Genomic DNA, 20,000 nt, shown 5'->3' on the forward strand with positions numbered 1-20,000 from the left:
CATAAACCAATACATAGAAATAAAATTAATTAATATAATATACAAAATATATAAAATATAATATTTTAAATTTTAAATTTTGAATATTATATTTTATTTTGTATATTATATTAATTAATTTTATTTCTATGTTTTGGTTTATGTTTTTCACTGTTTGATTTGCCTAATAGTGGTTTTATCTATAATTTAATTTATATTTATATTGTAAAATTAGATTTAATCCTAAATCTAATTTTTCCCTAATATTATTATATATACATATATATAATAATAATATTAGGGAAAAATTAGATTTAGGATTAAATCTAATTTTACAATATAAATATATATATATATATCACGTCACCATCATCATGTGACCGACCAGTCCATCAGATGTAGTTACACATCGCTGGTCACAATGCGTTCGCATTGTTTTAGCCTTCGAATGACGCCACCCCGCTGGCTAAGCGAGCAGGCCAACAGAAGAGAGATTGGGAGAAAGAATGGTGAAAGAGTACAGCAGGGATCACCTCCCCCTGCCGGAGCCTCGTGGAGCTTTTAGGTGTTTTCACTCAATAAACACTCACAACGCCCGGTCTGGGAATCGAAACCGCGATCCTACAACCGCGAGTCTGCTGCCCTAACCACTAGGCCATTGCGCCTCCACACACACACACACATATATATATATATGCATACATAGGCTTGCCTGTGTGGTAGGAAGTTTGATTTCCAACCACATGGCTTGGGGTTCAGTCTGTATCCAAGACTGTGTCCAAATTGCTCTGGCATCAAAGAGTCCCAATTTTGATGGAATTGTAACAAAAATCAAGCAACAACATTTCTCCAAAACCTGAAGTGAAAAAGCTTCTAGAAAAATCCTTTTGCATCAAGCAACCAACAACAACAACAGCCACATCTCCCTCGAATCATGACAACACGGGGATACTGTAAAGCAGTGATATGCAATGACTGTTAGATAGAGGGGATGGTCATGGATGGAGCGTGAAGGTTAAAAGTTCTCCTTACCTTGTCGGGATGAACAAGTATTACTTGCTTCTTGTAATATTTCTTTATGTCTTCATCTGTGCTCTGGCATTTCAAACCTAAAATACTGGATACAAACACAGACCAATATATATATATATATATACACAACTTTAATGACACTTTGGAAATTAGTAGGAAGTAATATAATGTACTATTGACTATGCATATTTGCATCTAGGTACTAATGTGTGTATGTTTATTATCACAATATTAAATTGAAAACTGAAACATTGAATGTGGAACATATATATGTTTACTAATTTATATTATTTATTTACATCATTATCATCATCATCATCATCATCATCATCGTTTAACGTCCGTTTTCCGCGCTAGCACGGGTTGGACGGTTTGACCGGGGTCTGGGGAGCCAGGGGCTGCCCCAGGCTCCAGTCTGATCTGGCAGTGTTTCTACAGCTGGATGCCCTTCCTAACGCCAACCACTCTGCGAGTGTAGTGGGTGCTTTTTACGTGCCACCTGCACAGGTGCCAGAGGGGTCTGGCATCGGCCACGATCGGTTATTGCCTTTTTTCGTTGCATTGTGGCAGGGGGGAGGGTTCCGGCAGAGGGGAGAGAGAGTGGGGGGTGCATGTAATATAGGGGAGCACCAGTGGGGAAGGTTTGGGGTAAAGAGAAACGATGACGTATATGTATATTTTTATATGTATAGGAATGTGAGTATATGCACTCATATGTATATCTCCGAAGAGGCCTTATGATATTTTTGTAAATGTCTCAGTTATATCTATATATTGACCTACCATAAAAGGCTAATATTGGTAAAATGAGACATACTTATCTACATGGCCGAAACAGCTGTAAGATGTAATCTATACTTATATTTATATTTACTTATATTTATATTCTCTTTTTTATATATATTCTACTTATTATACATGTATATATATACATACATATATATCTATATATATACATATATATATATATATATACACACACATATATATATATCACATAAGGAACGTAAAAGTGGTAATCGATGAAAAACTTCCAGAGTTGCTCAATCGAAAGGGTGTTTTTTTCCTTCAAGACAACGCTAGACCTTGTGTTTCCTAGCAGACCGGGCAGAAATTGGTGCAGCTTGACCGGAATGCTCTGCAGCAGCAACTGTATTCACCTGGACTTGTACGGTCAGATTTCAATATAGTTTGATCCCTTATCAATTCCAATTCTTTGGAATAGTGTTAGAATGACTTGGACACTATCATTATCCAGAATGATGCCAGCTTCTGGGAGGAAGGGATCATGAAGTTGTCTTGAAGATGGCAAATATTGTTTTTGAATTTTACTTAAAAACCAGAACAAACTTTTGTTGCAACAAATACTTATATATATACACATAGGCGCAGGAGCGGCTGTGTGGTAAGTAGCTTGCTAACCAGCCACATGGTTCCGGGTTCAGTCCCACTGCGTGGCACCTTGGGCAAGTGTCTTCTGCTATAGCCCTGGGCCGACCAATGCCTTGTGAGTGGATTTGGTAGACGGAAACTGAGAGAAGCCTGTCGCATATATGTATATATATATATGTGTGTGTGTGTGCCTGTATGTTTGTGTGTCTGTATTTGTCCCCCTAGCATTACTTGACAACCGATGCTGGTGTGTTTACGTCCCCGTTACTTAGCGGTTCGGCAAAAGAGACCGATAGAATAAGTACTGGGCTTACAAAAGAATAAGTCCCGGGGTCGAGTTGCTCGATTAAAGGCGGTGCTCCAGCATGGCCGCAGTCAAATGACTGAAACAAGTAAAAGAGTATATACACATATATAGAATGTGTCAGAAAGAGTGAGAGACAATACCTGTAAGGGTCTTTCCCACGACAATTCAACAACCTTTGCATAGCTTCTTCACCTGGAAATAAAAGAGAGAATGTGAGGGAGTTAAAGACAAACCTTTGGTATAGTCATACGAACAGGGCTTGTCCCTACTTCTTCTGGGTGTCGACCCCAGATCAAGCATCTGCCCATCCCTACACCTGTTTCTCATCCCTAACATCCACGGGACTTTTCAGCTGCTGTTACCACCTGAGAGCTAACCCCCCCCCCCCAACACACATTGCATCCTGCCTCCTTCTGGTTACCCCCATCCTTCCATCCTTACCCACATTAGGATCCCTACCAACACTCTTCCTACCACTCACCTCCCTCATTTGCCATCATTCTCAATGCCCCCTTCCTTCCCCCCCTTATGCCCCTACCCGCATCTTCCTCCTCCTACACCTTGCACATCATTGATTTATTCTCCTCCCGAACCACTCCGTTATCTCACCTCACCCCTTCTACCATTTCCTTCAATCGAACCCTTCCCACCCCCATCTTTTTACCACCTGTTACACCCACCCACCCGCATCACATCTTATGAAAGCATTCCCTCTCTCCTCCCATGACCCACTCTCCATATCCTTCTTGTACCTTGACTGTTTGCTTCGGCACCCCATCACATCTTTTCTTTTATCTTATCTGCTCCTGCCCATCCCTATATATAAAAAGGGGTTAGCCATGTATTTCCTCTATAACATCTCTTGTCCCTCTATCTTACTTCAGCCTTTCAACATTCAGCATAAACCCTAACCCCTCTCAAATACTTGCCATTTAGCCTAGGCAAGATTTAGTGGTTAACCCCATCTGAGAGGACTAGACTTTCAACAGCAGATGAGATGGACCCATCCATTACAACGACAACAACAACAACATGGAAAATGGAAAATGGGAGTAGAATGAGGAGGATGGTGATGGTGTGAGGGTCAGATCTAATTGTTTGCCTCACTTCATCATCACCTTCCATGCTGGCATGGGTGGGACGATTTGACAGGAGCTGGCCAGGCGGAAGCCTGCATCAGACTTCTCTGTCTGTTTTTACAGCTGGACTTCTCTGTCTGTTTTTACAGCAGGGATTTTACAGCTGGACGCCTTACCTAACACCAATCACTCAGCAGAGTGGTCAATACATTTGATATCGATCTAAGTTAGGCTCTACTACTACAACAACAACAACAACAACAGCAACAACACTCACCTGTAGCAGGAAGTTTGATGTTTTCATCAAGACCAATTTTGTAAGCGAACTTTTCATCCGTCTGCTTTCGTTTGCTGCCCCCCTGGGACAGGTGTCTCTTCCAGACATGCATCAAGACCAATGTCCATAGATGGCTGACCACTAATATAAGGACATGCAGCACAGTGGTGACACTGGAGGGTAAGAGAGAGAGAGAGAGAAAAAGAGAAAGAGAGATCATAATCATCACCACCAACACCATCATCATCAACGGTCAGTATGGTGTTGAGTCACTTGACCAATGAAGCACATGCAATAGATCATGTGAGTCAGAGCTAATCTGGAGCTGCAACCCATCATCATCATCATCATCAGAGATACAAGACCATTACATAAGAACTTTACTGACAGAATCACATGCATTTGCCGCCGCCACAAAACTGGCGAACTCATCGAGAAAGCATCACAAGTAGGCAACTGATATTCCTCTGCCTTCTTACATTATATCCACATTTTAAGTATGATGTACAGCAATGGCCCTCAACCAGGACCCACAACAAAATAGCAAATTTTAAGGTCTCCTGAAAAAATTTTGCTTTAGCTGTATGTATTGCAAGACCCGACAAGAAATAAAATTTTAAAGGATGACATTTCCATTTGCTTAAATGCAACCAAAACGATCCATTTTTGAAAAGAACGATGGATTTTTGGCAACAAAGTGGTATTGAAAAGATCCTGAAGACAATAAAATAAACCACTTTTAATTAGTCCAAGAAACATTCCTTGTGTGAAGAAGGTGTCGCTCTGTATTTGGTGGGGTTGAAAGGGTTTTATGTATTATGAGCTCTTTCTTACAAAGGGTTCTTAAGTAGAAATTAGATAAATATTGTGTACAATTAAGCAGATTAAAAGTGGTAATCGATGAAAAACTCCCAGAATTGCTCAACCGAAAGGGTGTTGTTTTGCTTCAAGACAACGCTAGACCCTGTGTTTCCTAGCAGACTGGGTAGAAATTGGTGCAGCTTGACCGGAATGCCCTGCAGTAGCAACTGTATTCACCTGGACTTGTACGTTCAGATTTCAATATAGTTTGATCCCTTATCAATTCCAATTCTTTGGAATAGTGTAAAAATTTTACGCAGTTCAACCTACACAAGTTAAAACATTAATAAACTACATCATCATCATCAATGTTTAACGTCCGCTTTCCATGCTAGCATGGGTTGGACGGTTCAACTGGTGTCTGGGAAGCCAGGAGGCTGCACCAGGACCAGTCTGATCTGGCAATGTTTCTACGGCTGGATGCCCTTCCTGACGCCAACCACTCCGTGAGTGTAGTGGGTGCCTTTTACGTGCCACCGGCACGGGGGCCAGACAAGGCTGGCACACGGCCACGATCGGATGGTGCTCTTTACGTGCCACCAGGCAAGGCTGGCAACGGCCACAATTGGATGGTGCTTTTTACGTGCCACCGGCACGAGGCCAGTCGGGGCGGCGCTGGCAACGGCCACGTTCGGATGGTTCTCTTACGAACCACCGGCACTGGTATCACAGCTGCAATTTCCATTGATGTTGATCGACTTCGATTTTGATTGCTATAAAACTAGTTTTTAAACATCAGATGGGTATGAGGGTCCACCAAAACAAAACAGCAATCAAAGGGGCCCATAAATAAAAAATGGTTGAGTACTCCTGATGCACAGAATGTTATACAATTCAAATTCTTAGTCCGTTGCAGTTGTCTCCCCTGTTCTTTGTGAATTGGAAATAATAACCACCAGGGTACACTAGACATTACTCTTTTACTCTTTTACTTGTTTCAGTCATTTGACTGCGGCCATGCTGGAGCATCGCCTTTAATCGAGCAACTCAACCCCAGGATTTATTCTTTGTAAGCCCAGTACTTATTCTATCGGTCTCTATTGCCGAACCGCTAAGTGACGGGGACGTAAACGCACCAGCATCGGTTGTCAAGCAATGCTAGGGGGACAAACACAGACACACAAACACACGCATATATATATATACTAGCAGTATCGCCCGGCGTTGCTCAGGTTTGTAAGGGAAATAACTATAAAGCATTTTTAGAGAGTTATAGCCAAAAAATAGCAAAAAAATGGAAAAAAAATGATGGTAAATTTTTTTTGAGAGTTAAAAAAGGTGGAGTTGCGTCCCCTAGACGGTCTGTGGTTTGGGTTTCTGATTCTCGACCCCATGTCGAATTTATCGATTTTTTTCAGAACTGGGGGAACTTTTCAAAATTTTCGCTGCGTTAGTTTTGAATTATGACATTGGGCTATGTGTGTGTCAAGTTTCATCAGAATCGGTTGAAAGCCGTGGTTAGAGTGAGGGTACGAGAAAACAGACACACAGAAAACGCACAGACAAACTGCCGTTTATATAGAGAGATATATATATATATATATATATATATATACACATATATACGACAGGCTTCTTTCAGTTTACGTCTACCAAATCCACTCACAAGGCATTGGTCGGCCCAGGGCTATAGCAGGAGACATGAGCCCAAGGTGCCACGCAGTGGGACTGAACCCGCAACCATGTGGTTGGTAGGCAAGCTACTTACCACACAGCCACTCCTGCGCCTGCATATTATTTCCTAAACTACTGAGGAAATGCCGTTTCAATTTTCGCTTTCTGGGTGCTGCCAATCTCTTCCCTTATTAACCAACAATATAGAACTGGTCTTTTTGAGTTATTCCCCTTAGAACAATAAAACACAGGAGTGGCTGTGTGGTAAGTAGCTTGCTAACCAACCACATGGCTCCGGGTTCAGTCCCACTGCGTGGTATCTTGGGCAAGTGTCTTCTGCTATAGCCCCGGGCCGACCAATGCCTTGTGAGTGGATTTGGTAGACGGAAACTGAAAGAAACCTGTCGTATATATGTATATATATATATATATATGTGTGTGTGTGTGTGTGTGTGTGTGTGTTTGTCCCCCTAGCATTGCTTGACAACCGATGCTGATGTGTTTACGTCCCCGTCACTCAGCGGTTCGGCAAAAGAGACCGATAGAATAAGTACTGGGCTTACAAAGAATAAGTCCCGGGGGCCGATTTGCTCGACCAAAAGGCGGTGCTCCAGCATGGCCGCAGTCAAATGACTGAAACAATTAAAAGAGTAAAAGAGAGTAAAGAGAGAGAAGATGGTGACATGCAGACAGAGAGACAATCAGAGTACTTACATAGCCAATAGTAAGACCATCGTAGTGACAGACAGAGTCCACAGTTGCTGGCCCAGCCAATAGAGTTTCTCATTCAATAATTTGGACATTTTAGCTGAGAGAGAAAAAAGAAATAATTAGCGGTTGCATTAGACTGATCTGTAATCAACTGACCCGTTTAACCCTTTCGTTACTATATTTATTTTGAGGTGCTTTGTGTTTCTTTCAATTACTTTAAATATAACAAAGAATTTAGTAAAATAACTTAGTTATCATTAAGCTAGTGTTAGGAACATAAATTGTGATTAAGGTTTGGGGGAAGATTTTAATTCAAAACTTATGAAAACAAGACATTTGTACTACAGAGACAGAAGTGGTTTCAGTCAGATTGGTATCAAAAGGGTTAAGAATTGTTTCTCTATTATATATTTCAACCCTTTCGTTACTATATTTCTTTTGAGATGCTCTGTGTTTCTTTCAATTATTTTAAATATAACAAAGAATTTAGTAAAATAACTTGGTTATCATTAAGCTAGTGTTAGGAACATAAATTGTGACTAAGGTTTGGTGGAAGATTTTAATTCAAAACTTATAGAAACAAGACATTTTACCACAGAGTCAGAGGCAGTTTCAGTCAGATTGGTATTGAAAGGGTTAAAAACACCTCTACATTTGGGCAGATGGACATTAGAAGCAGTTGGAAGGGTGTGGATTGAAGGAAATTTAGGCTATTATTTCTCGCATATAGAGTGACCACATTGAGGTCTCCTTCTCTCATGTTTTCTGCTGATTATTTTTCTTCTTAACCCTTTCGTTACTGCATTTATTTTGAGATGCTCTGTGTTTCTTCTAATTATTTTAAATATAACAAAGAATTTACTAAAATAACTTAGTTATCATTAAGCTAGTGTTAGGAACATAAATTGTGACTAAAGTTTGAGGGAGAGTTTAATTCAAAACTTATAGAAACAAGACATTTTACCACAGAGCCAGAGGCAGTTTCAGTCAGATTGGTATCGAAAGGGTTAAGAATTGTTTCTCTATTATATATATTTTAACCCTTTTGTTACCATATTTATTTTGAGATGCTCTGTGTTTCTTTCAATTACTTTAAATATAATAAAGAATTTAGTAAAATAACTTAGTTATCATTAAGCTAGTATTAGTAACATAAATTGTGACTAAGGTTTGGTGGAAGATTTTAATTCAAAACTTATGGAAACAAGACATTTGTACTCAGAGCTAGAAGTGGCTTCAACCAGGTTGGTACCAAAAAGGGTTAAGAATTGTTTCTCTATTATATATTTCAACCCTTTCGTTACTGCATTTATTTTGAGATGCTCTGTGTTTCTTTGAATTATTTTAAATATAACAAAGAATTTAGTAAAATAACTTAGTTATCATTCAGCTAGTGTTAGGAACATAAATTGTGACTAAGGTTTGGTGGAAGATTTTAATTCAGAACTTATGAAAACAAGACATTTGTACTACAGAGACAGAAGTGGTTTCAACCAGGTTGGTACCAAAAAGGGTTCAGAATTGTTTCTCTATTGTATATTTCAACACTTTTGTTACCATATTTCTGTTGAGATGCTTTGTGCTTCTTTCAATTAATTGTAAATATAACAAAGAATTTAGTAAAATAACTTAGTTATCATTCAGCTAGTGTTAGGAACATAAATTGTGACTAAGGTTTGGTGGAAGATTTTAATTCAAAACTTATGAAAACAAGACATTTGTACTACAGAGACAGAAGTGGTTTCAACCAGGTTGGTACCAAAAAGGGTTCAGAATTGTTTCTCTATTGTATATTTCAACACTTTTGTTACCATATTTCTGTTGAGATGCTTTGTGCTTCTTTCAATTAATTGTAAATATAACAAAGAATTTAGTAAAATAACTTCGTTATCATTCAGCTAGTGTTAGGAACATAAATTGTGACTAAGGTTTGGTGGAAGATTTTGATTCAAAACTTATGAAAACAAGACATTTGTACTACAGAGACAGAGCCGGTTTCAGCCAGGTTGGTAACAAAAGGGTTAATCTATTTCTCATTAACCCTTTAGTGTTTGCATTATTCTGCCAAAATTAATCCTTTTTCATCCACATTGCCTTGTACTAATCAGGCATTAATCTTGTAGTTATGAGATTTTAATGAGGTAGCTGTTAATTTTTAAAACGATATTGTAGGGTTGGCGTGAGAGACCAGATCTGGCCAGTCGGAACATAAAACAGGCAGAATACTTTTGGCCGGATATGGCCAGTTTAAATGCTAAAGGGTTAAACAACCTAATCCTCACACACACCCCTCCTCACCATTCCAATCACAAAAGATTGGCCACAGAAAAGGTGATCACAGAGGCAGTGCTCCAGCTTGGTCAAAGCCACTGAGCTAAAACGGATAACAGACTATATAGAGGACTCCCTCTCTCAGGGTAAAAGACAGACTGCATGATGCTCGTGTTTTGCCTTTCATCCTTTCGGGGTCGATTAAAGAAGTACCAGTTACGCACTGGCGTTGATATAATCGACTTAATCCATTTGTCAGTCCTTGTTTGTCCTCTCTGTGTTTAGCCCCTTGTGGGTAGTAAAGAAATAGGTTGTATTCCATGATAATGAGGCATGAGCCCAGAATGCAGAAGACGTAGGATAAACTAGAGAGACATGGAATCTAGGATGCTCTCATGGATGTGCAACATCAGTGTGCATGTGCAACAAAGCGCAGAAGTGCTGACAGAAAAGTTGGACAACTGCAGTATGCAAGAGAGAGGACAGATGCATGAAGAAGTGCCAATCACTTAAAGTAGAGGACACCTGTTGAAGAGGGAAACCCAGCAAGAGATGTGATTATGTGGTGAGGGCCGTTCTCAGGATGAAATGGGCCCCATGGAAGAGATGACCAGGACGACTGGTAATATAAGGTTCTTGAGAAGACCCACTCATTTCAGCAAAACCGAGTTCTGGAAGCACTGTGTGTTCCACCCACATGTAACAATACAATGTTTAGCCTATCTCTCTCTCTCTGATGACAGTGTGCTTGGCCTATGGTGTCCTCACCCGACACGATGTTCCAATAGCTGGGACATTCTAGAAACCTTTTATTATATAAGAAAATTAAATGTCCTCGTCAAGTCTTGCCAAACCGTTTGCCTTTTCTTTTCTGTTTTAACGTATAGCTATACTGACTCAAGGGGAAGCCACTTCCAGCCGCTTTGGACAAAGCAGTCACAAAATCACACCTGGAATTTTAGTAGCATAAAGATTTGAGCCTTTAGAGTGCATAGCTATTGGCTGGAGTCAACCTGATTGACGAAAACTCCTAGTATCCTTTATATATATATGTGTATGTGTATGTATATATAATATATATTTAATTTTTTTAAAATTTTATCTAGTTCCAGCTCACGAGCTGTGGCCATGCTGGGGCACCGCCATTTATATATATATATATATATTATATATATATTATATATATATATATATATATACACACACACACGTATAAAAACATGAACAGGTACAATGAGAGAGAGAAGATAGACAGACAGACAGAGAGAGCATGTAGAGAAAATGAGAAAAGACGAAAAACAGAAGATGCCAAAAAGTTGAGTGGTGGGCATGGATGGAAGGGAGTTTAATGTTGGAGAGACGTGAGAAGGGGTGAGGGAGGGAGGGAGGGGTTGAAAGAGATATAAAGTGTAAAACTTACCGAAAGATGGATAATCAATGCCAAAGAGTAGTCGAGAATGTTGGTGGTGATGATGATGCAGATGATGATGATGGTGGTGGTGTCGGTACGTGCCCTTGTTCCTTGACCTTCCGCCGGAGGTCGACTGCGATGATCTGGCACCAAACATATAGGAAGAGTAGTCATTCGAACCATTCCCACCATCACCACCAGCACCACCACTACCACCACCGCCGTCGTCGTCGTTGTTGTTGTTGTTGTTACTGTAGCTACTACTACCACCACTGTTGGTTCTACTCCCACCTCCGCTGCTGCCTCCGGTTCCTCCTCTACCACCACCACCAGCACCACCACCACCACCACCGCTGCTGCTGCCGCCGCCACCACTACCAGCGCTGCCGCCGCCACCACCACCGCCACTACCAGCGCCGCCGTTGCCGTTGTCTCCGCCACCAGCGCCATCATCCAGCCTTCCTGATTTCCCTCCGCTCCGACTATTATTGCTGTAACTGCCACCACCACCACCGCCGCCACCACTACTACAGGTACTCATGTTCGGGTGGCTATGTTTACCATGGACAACATTATCATTATTACTCTTGCAGTGAGTATTACCATTGTGATCATTATGATTATTATTATTAGCATTGTTATTACGATTATTATTTCTATTATTATTATAATTATTATTATTATTATTATTATTAATATTATTGCTACTGTTGTTTGCGTAAGCGGGATGCTGGTTAGGCAGCGCATCCGTGGAACAGGCGGTGGTGTTGGTGCACTTCTTGAAGTGATGCAGGTCGTTATTGATGTACCCCAGGGACTGCCTGTGCTGCCACCTACCCTGGGACCGCGACGGCATTCCGTTGTTTAGTATGTTCGGCGACGGAGTGCTCCGCCGCCTCATGCCGCCCTCACCACCACCACCACCACCACCATCAGCCAACGGAGACTCTGGCAGCTGTTTCCGTTGGCGACGGTGGCTGCTCTGTCCATCTTCCGTGCATTTGGAGCCATCCAGGCTGCACTTGGGTGGATGCTGCTGTTGCTGGGGGAGGTGCCACGACCCAGCAGCAAAGGGTGGGGAAGCAGGAGAGGGACTAGTAAGGGGACTGTGGTGTGACGATGACGATGATGCTGATGATGACGGCGCTGGCGTTGATACTGCAGCTGAGGAAGATGGTGATGAGAAGAAAGCAGGAGATAGTGGAGGAGGTGAAGGAGGAGGAGGAACGGCTGCTGTAGTGAAGTTCTTCTTCTTCTTCCTGCTGCTGCGAGAGGATTTGTTGCTTGGCTTACCCTGGCAACAACTGTCTGACCTCTCGTACAAAGGCGACGCCCTATTCTCTCGATCCACATCGCCGCCGCCGCCAACACTGGTATCATAACTGTCACCGCATACTGTGGTTCTATCTTTTCTGGTGGTGGATGCTGTTGTTGTTGTTGTTGTTGTTGTTAAGCCCATTGCATTCTCATACGCGGGGACATTCGCAAAGGAAGCAGATTTTCTCCCACTGTCAATACTGCTGTGACCCCTGCTATCGACGGGGTTCGCAGAGAACATTGCAGTCGGATTTGGTTGCGAAGAAAGGGAAACACCTAAGCCCGATGTCGACAGGGGTACACTAAAACTGGATGTTGAGAGGCACGCACCGATGCCAGGCACAGATGGGGGGCCCATACCAAAACCAGGCGCTGAGAGGGTTGCATGGAGGCCCGATGCAGAAAGGCTCGACGTAGAGGGAGAGAGTGATGCTGAGCTGAAGACAGGTGTGGTTTTCTGTCTCTCTTTGGCCAGCTTTGCTACCTGTGAATAGGTGCGTCTCGACGAACACACCTCTTCTTTGTTGCTGCAGTTACTACCCTGCTCTGATGCCGGTGATGACAGCGACAGTGGGGGCAGAGGGGGTCTTGGTAAATTTGATGCTGGTGTTGGTGTTGCTGCTACTGCTACTGATGGTGGTGATGGTGCAGCACTATCAACAAGGAGCTCAGAGTAGACAAATTCATTGTTGTAAGTCCAAGAGTGGACACGAAGAGGTGGTGAAACCCCTGCAAAATCTGTTGACCTTCCATGTGGTTGACACTCTTCCTCCCGCATTCGTTGTTGTTGCTGCTGCTGTTCCCACAATTGCTGCTGTTGTTGTTGTTGATAATGCTGCTGTTGCACAGCATGGTCTTGTTGTTGTTGTTGCTGTTGTTGAAGAAACCGCAAATGCTGTTGTTGCTGCTGCTGTTGTTGTTGCTGTTGTTGTTGTAGTAACAGCTGGTGCAGTACGTACGCACGACTGGCTTCGGCAGACTTCCTCTCGCTGCCGATTGCACCCTTGGTGGACGACGACATGCAGTAAAGCGGGAGAGCGTCCCCGCAGTGAGGGGGCAGCGGCACCGGGGCTGAAAGGGACGGCGGCGGCAGCGGTAAATGCGGCACTGACAAAGGTAGCGTCGGAGAGGAAGACGCGGGCAGAGTCGGAGGGATCACGACGGAGACGCCTCCAAGCTGTTCCCCACCATGACGTGGCTTAGAGCCAGGGACACTGCCAGTCATAGTGGTGGTGGTCATGGTATGGAGGGGGGGAAGTTGAGCAAAGGCTTGTTGCATCTCTGCAATAGAAATGAATTCCTCGTCCTTGAAACCGTTCTGAAGGCAACAACTATCTCCAGCCTCGCTGCCAACAATGGCCCCACTACTAACGGGTTGCTCCAGCATGGACAAACTGCAACGAAGAGGACAACCCAACCCAGGTTGATGGTTCGTCATTTGGGCTTTGGTTAAGGTTTCACTGGAGACCAAGTTGAGGACAGGGTTGGCGGTGAGGCCGCAGATAGTCAGCAGGGGCGCCGCAGATGAAGCTGCTATTGTTGTCATGGCGACAGTCGTCAAGGAAGCTTCAGCCACTGTTGACGTCAACAAGGCATTTGTTGTTGTTGCTGTTGTTGTCAACGAGGCACTAATCGCCCTCGTCATGACAGATGAAGATGAGTGCGAGGGGACGGGAGTGTTTGCATCCGGGGAGCCTGCATTGGTGGGGTAACTGTGACAGCTGTATGTAGGTTGACCCAAGGGGAACAGAGACATAGTGCCACCAACACTTCTGAAACCAGCCCAGTTGATGTTGCTGTTGTTGCTGTTATTGTTGTTGCTATTACTACTAGTACTGCTGCTACTGGTCAAACTCTCGCTCTTGTCCGTACTCAGATCCACACCACCGTCACCACCACCACCCCTGTCCAGGCAGTAGGTGAACTCCTCACGCAGGTGAGTATTCACTGTGTACTCTTTGCCCGTTGCGCAATGTCCTCCAACACCGAACCTGAAGCCAGCATCCCTGTTGTTCACTGTGTCGACCATGGTGGCAGGATTACTGGAGTTTCATGGCCGGATGATGAAGAAAAAAAAACGGCCTGGCAAAATGTCTTCAATAAACCTGAGGAAAAAAAAGAAAAAAATTCATTATAATACACATACGCAGGAGTGGCTGTGTGGTAAGTAGCTTGTTTACCAACCACATGGTTCTGGGTTCAGTCCCACTGCATGGCACCTTGGGCAAGTGTCTTCTACTATAGCCTCGAGCCAACCAAAGCCTTGTGAGTGGATTTGGTAGGCGGAAACTGAAAGAAGCCCGTCGTATGTGTATATATATATATAGATATATATATATATAAATATAAATATAGGCGTAGGAGTGACTGTGTGGTAAGTAGCTTGCTAACCAACCACATTGTTCCAGGTTCAGTCCCACTGCGTGGCCTCGGCAAGTGTCTTCTACTATAGCCTCGGGCCGACCAAGCCTTGTGAGTGGATTGGTAGGCGGAAACTGAAAGAAGCCCGTCGTATGTGTATATATATATAGGCGTAGGAGTGACTGTGTGGTAAGTAGCTTGTTTACCAACCACATGGTCCCAGGTTCAGTCCCACTGCGTGGCACCTCGGGCAAGTGTCTTCTACTATAACCTCGGGCCGACCAAAGCCTTGTGAGTGCATTTGGTAGACGGAAACTGAAAGAAGCCCATCGTATATATATAAATATATATATATATGTATGTGCGTGTATGTTTGTGTGTCTGTGTTTGTCCCCCTAGCATTGTTTGACAACCGATGCTGCTGTGTTTACGTCCCCGTAACTTAGCGGTTCGGCAAAAGAGACCAATAGAATAAGTACTGGGCTTACAAAGAATAAGTCCCGGGGTCGAGTTGCTCGATTAAAGGCGGTGCACCAGCATGGCCGCAGTCAAAATGACTGAAACAAGTAAAAAGAGAACAAAAAACAGAGAATATATTAGAAGGATATCCAGCGTTGTCCTGAAAACGAAGCACCCATCGGTTAGCCAGTGATTTGAACTCAAATCCTTGAGGCTCTGCATAAGATTACTATTTCAGACACATTATATTATTTATGACATTTGTTATTTTACTTTACTTTTTTACTTGTTTCAGTCATGTGACTGTGGCCATGCTGGAGCACCACCTTTAGTCAACCCCAGGACTTATTCTTTGTAAGCCTAGTACATATTTTATCAGGCTCTTTTTTGCCGAACCGCTAAGTTATGGGGACGTAAACACACCATATGTTGGGGGGGGGGGCAAACACAGACACACAAACATGCACATACATATATATATATATATATATATACGATGGGCTTCTTTCAGTTTCCGTCTACCAAATACACTCACAAGGCTTTGGTCAGCCCGAGGCTATAGTAGAAGACACTTGCCCAAGGTGCCACGCAGTGGGACTGAACCCGGAACCATGTGGTAGGTAAGCAAGCTACTTACCACACAGCCACTCCTGCGCCTATGAACAATTTATTTACTTTTCAATAACTGCCTTCCTAAAAGGGAAGGCAAACATTATATAAATTATATATGTATATATATATATATATATTATAGGCGTAGGAGTGACTGTGTGGTAAGTAGCTTGCTAACCAACCACATGGTTCCGGTTCAGTCCCACTGCGTGGCACCTCGGGCAAGTGTCTTCACCTACTATCGCCTCGGGCCGACCAAAGCCTTGTGTTGCATTTGGTAGACGGAAACTGAAAGAAGCCCATCGTATATATATATAATATATTATTGTATGTGCGTTATGTTTGTGTGTCTGTGTTTGTCCCCCTAGCATTGTTTGACAACCGATGCTGCTGTGTTTACGTCCCCGTAACTTAGCGGTTCGGCAAAAGAGCCAATAGAAAGTACTGGGCTACAAGAATAAGTCCCGGGGTCGAGTTGCTCGATTAAAGGCGGTGCACCAGCATGCCGCAGTCAAAATGACTGAAACAAGTAAAAAGAGAACAAAAAACAGAGAATATATTAGAAGGATATCCAGCGTTGTCCTGAAAACGAGCACCCATCGGTTAGCCAGTGATTTGAACTCAAATCCTTGAGGCTCTGCATAAGATTACTATTTCAGACACATTATATTATTTATGACATTTGTTATTTTACTTTACTTTTTTACTTGTTTCATCATGTGACTGTGGCCATGCTGGAGCACCACCTTTAGTCAACCCCAGGACTTATTCTTTGTAAGCCTAGTACATATTTTATCAGGCTCTTTTGCCGAACCGCTAAGTTATGGGGACGTAAACACACCATATGTTGGGGGGGGGGGCAAACACAGACCACAAACATGCACATACATATATATATATATATATATATATACGATATATATACGATGGGCTTCTTTCAGTTTCCGTCTACCAAATACACTCACAAGGCATTGGTCAGCCCGAGGCTATAGCAGAAGACACTTGCCCAAGGTGCCACGCAGTGGGACTGAACCCGGAACCATGTGGTAGGTAAGCAAGCTACTTACCACACAGCCACTCCTGCGCCTATGAACAATTTATTTACTTTTCAATAACTGCCTTCCTAAAAGGGAAGGCAAACATTATATAAATATATATATGTATATAATGTAAAGTATAGAAGCCATCTCAATATGGCTAACCACAAAGGAGGGGGGGATTTACTGTAGCTTTCTAGCCCCAGGAGATCATCGTCTCCAGCTGGCTTTAGACACACTCTTTCTGTGCCGAAAGTGTGTCTAAAGCCAGCTGGAGACGATGATCTCCTGGGGCTAAAAAGCTACAGTAACACCCCACCAACACTTGTGGTTAGCCATATTGAGATGGCTTTTCTACTTTACGTTGTCGAGTGGTTACTGTTTACATCTCGTTCTGAGATTTAATAATGCTTACAGTCAGTTTTTCGAAATCAGTGGCAGACGTCACTAGAAAAACTCTTATATATTTGCAGGGAGGCCTTCTCTTTCATCGTGACCTGGTGATTACCGCCCGTTGATAAGAGACAATAATCTCGAAACCGGTCCGGTCCGTATCACTCAGGCTTACAAGGAAGGGATGGCCTCCCTTTGCAAATACTTTAAGGGCACAGAAAGTGTCTAAAGCCAGCTGGAGACGATGATCTCCTGGGGCTAAAAAGCTACAGTAACACCCCCCACACACACTTTGTGGTTAGCCATATTGAGATGGCTTTTCTACTTTACATTGTCGAGCGGTTACTGTTTACATCTCGTTCTGAGATTTAATAATGCTATATTTCTCTTTTATCTCTTTTCTCCATTGTTTCAGTCATTTGACTGCGGCCATGCTGGAGCACTGCCTTTAGTCGAGCAAATCGACCCCAGGACTTATTCTTTGTAAGTCCAGTACTTATTCTATCGGTCTCTTTTACTTGTTTCAGTCATTTGACTGCGACCATGCTGGAGCACCGCCTTTAGTCGAGCAAATCGACCCCAGGACTTATTCTTTGTAAGTCCAGTACTTATTCTATCGGTCTCTTTTACTTGTTTCAGTCATTTGACTGCGGCCATGCTGGAGCACCACCTTTTAGTCGAGCAAATCGACCCCAGGACTTATTCTTTGTAAGCCCAGTACTTATTCTATCTATCGGTCTCTTTTCTGTTTTTATTGTTGTCAGTCATTTGACCTGCAGACCATGCTGGAGCACCGCCTTTAGTCGAGCAAATCGACCCCAGGACTTATTCTTTGTAAGTCCAGTACTTATTCTATCGGTCTCTTTTACTTGTTTCAGTCATTTGACTGCGGCCATGCTGGAGCACCGCCTTTAGTCGAGCAAATCGACCCCAGGACTTATTCTTTGTAAGTCCAGTACTTATTCTATCGGTCTCTTTTGCCGAACGGGGACGTAAACACAGCAGCATCGGTTGTCAAGCAATGCTAGGGGGACAAACACAGACATATACAGACACATATATATATATATATACATATATATGACAGGCTTCTTTCAGCTGGACAGTCCAGCATGGGTTGGACTGTTTGACCGGGGTCTGGGAAGCCAGAAGGCTGCACCAGGCTCCAGTCTGATCGGGCAATGTTTCTACGGCTGGATGCCCTTCCTAATGCCAACCACTCCGTGAGTGTAGTGGGTGCTTTTTACGTGCACACCGGCACGGAAGCCACTCAAGGTGGCGCTGGCATCGGCCACATACGGATGGTGCTTTTTAGGTGCCAGGGTAGGGTGGAAATGGCCACGATCGGTTGATGCTTTTTACATGCCACCGGCACGGAAACCAGTCAAGGTGGCGCTGGCATCAGCCACGTATGGATGCTGCTTTTTAGGTGCCAGGGTAGGCTGGCAACGGTCACGAACGGTTGGTGCTTTTTACGTGCCATATTATATATATAGTGTATATATTGTATATATATATCTATATATATAAAACTGTAGTTGTGTGAGTGTCTGTCCCCTTCGATTTAGATTCCTTACTACTCCCACATTTTGCGGTGCAGTTTAACCAAATTCGGGTATCTTATAGTCGTGATTCATATCGAGCCCGTCTGCGTACTAGCGCGCGTCTACGATGAGTCTACGATTTTAAAAATAAATTAACATCATTTTTTATTCCATTTTAATAATTTTTCGTGTGTCGATGGCGGCGGAGTTGGCGTCCACGCTCAAACACCTGCACCTGTGTTTGCTTCTCCCCCTTCTTCCCTCCCTCGTGAAGCTGTGGGGAAGGGAGTGTAAGGAAATCAACATTGTAAAGCGTTGTCAAGGAGACCAGTGTTCTTTTAGAACAACGACTTCATGGCTTGAAGACACCAAAACAGAAATAGCTAAGAAAGCCCGAATTGGCATCTATAAGGGAAGTAACTCTCTAAAAATGCTTATATAGTTATTTCCCTTACAAACCCGAGCAACGCCGGGCGATACTGCTAGTTGTATATATGTATGTCTGCCTTTATATATGTGAGATAATAATTTCACTTTAACAGTTTCAGTATTAATAGTGAAACTATTTATCTGACATTACAATAGGAAGTTATTGACACGTAATACTGAAATAGTAGAAGATAATAAGAGATTGTTCTGGCCTTGCATTAAGCAAAAAACTGAAAGTGTTTTTGGTCCATGACACTACATGGACCAAAGTACGTAAGGAACGTGTAAAATTTGAAGGAACACAGTTGTGTAGTTCTCGAGTTTTAGGGATTCACAGACACACAGACAGACACATATTCACATCTTTTTATATATATGTATACTCTCTTTTACTTGTTTCAGTCATTTGACTGCGGCCATGCTGGAGCACCACCTTTAGTCGAGCAACTCGACCCCGGGACTTATTCTTTGTAAGCCCAGTACTTATTCTATCGGTCTCTTTTGCCGAACCGCTAAGTGACGGGGACGTAAACACACCAGCATCGGTTGTCAAGCAATGCTAGGGGGACAAACACAGACACACAAACACACATACATATATACGACAGGCTTCTTTCAGTTTCCCTCTACCAAATCCACTCACAAGGCATTGGTCGGCCCGGGGCTATAGCAGAAGACACTTGCCCAAGATGCCACGCAGTGGGACTGAACCCGGAACCATGTGGTTGGTTAGCAAGCTACTTACCACACAGCCACTCCTGCGCCTATATGTATATATTTATTTATATATATATATATATATATATATATATAGCTGTATTACATGGATGATAATATTTTCAACGACATTACAACAGTTCCCCAAAAGCTTCAATTCTGCCTCTCTAGATATATTTACTCGAATGCTGACATCT

General features: G+C 42.9%; 1 protein-coding gene across 6 annotated transcripts in view; it reads right to left on the bottom strand.

The window, feature by feature from the left end:
* The window catches only part of LOC115226511 (hybrid signal transduction histidine kinase A), a 39,409-nt gene that overhangs the window by 17,497 nt on the left and 1,912 nt on the right, over positions 1–20,000 (bottom strand). For 4 of the 6 annotated variants that reach the window (XR_005004321.1, XM_029797506.2, XM_036515029.1 and 1 more), the window contains exons 2-6: positions 10,944–14,356; positions 7,256–7,349; positions 4,067–4,239; positions 2,851–2,902; positions 1,012–1,096 (exon numbers count right to left, since the gene is read on the bottom strand). Coding sequence is in view for 5 of the 6 variants with exons in the window: in XM_029797506.2 (XP_029653366.1) it covers positions 1,012–1,096; positions 2,851–2,902; positions 4,067–4,239; positions 7,256–7,349; positions 10,944–14,280 (3,741 nt within the window). In the remaining variant the exon portion in view is untranslated. Of the gene's footprint in view, positions 1–680; positions 708–942; positions 1,097–2,157; positions 2,394–2,811; positions 2,903–4,066; positions 4,240–7,255; positions 7,350–10,943; positions 14,357–20,000 lie in introns of those variants that run through there. The other 2 variants (XM_036515033.1, XM_036515032.1) reach the window with 2 other exon arrangements.

The sequence above is a fragment of the Octopus sinensis genome, linkage group LG30 (genome assembly GCF_006345805.1).
Source record: "Octopus sinensis linkage group LG30, ASM634580v1, whole genome shotgun sequence".
In the NCBI taxonomy this organism is placed as follows: domain Eukaryota; kingdom Metazoa; phylum Mollusca; class Cephalopoda; order Octopoda; family Octopodidae; genus Octopus; species Octopus sinensis.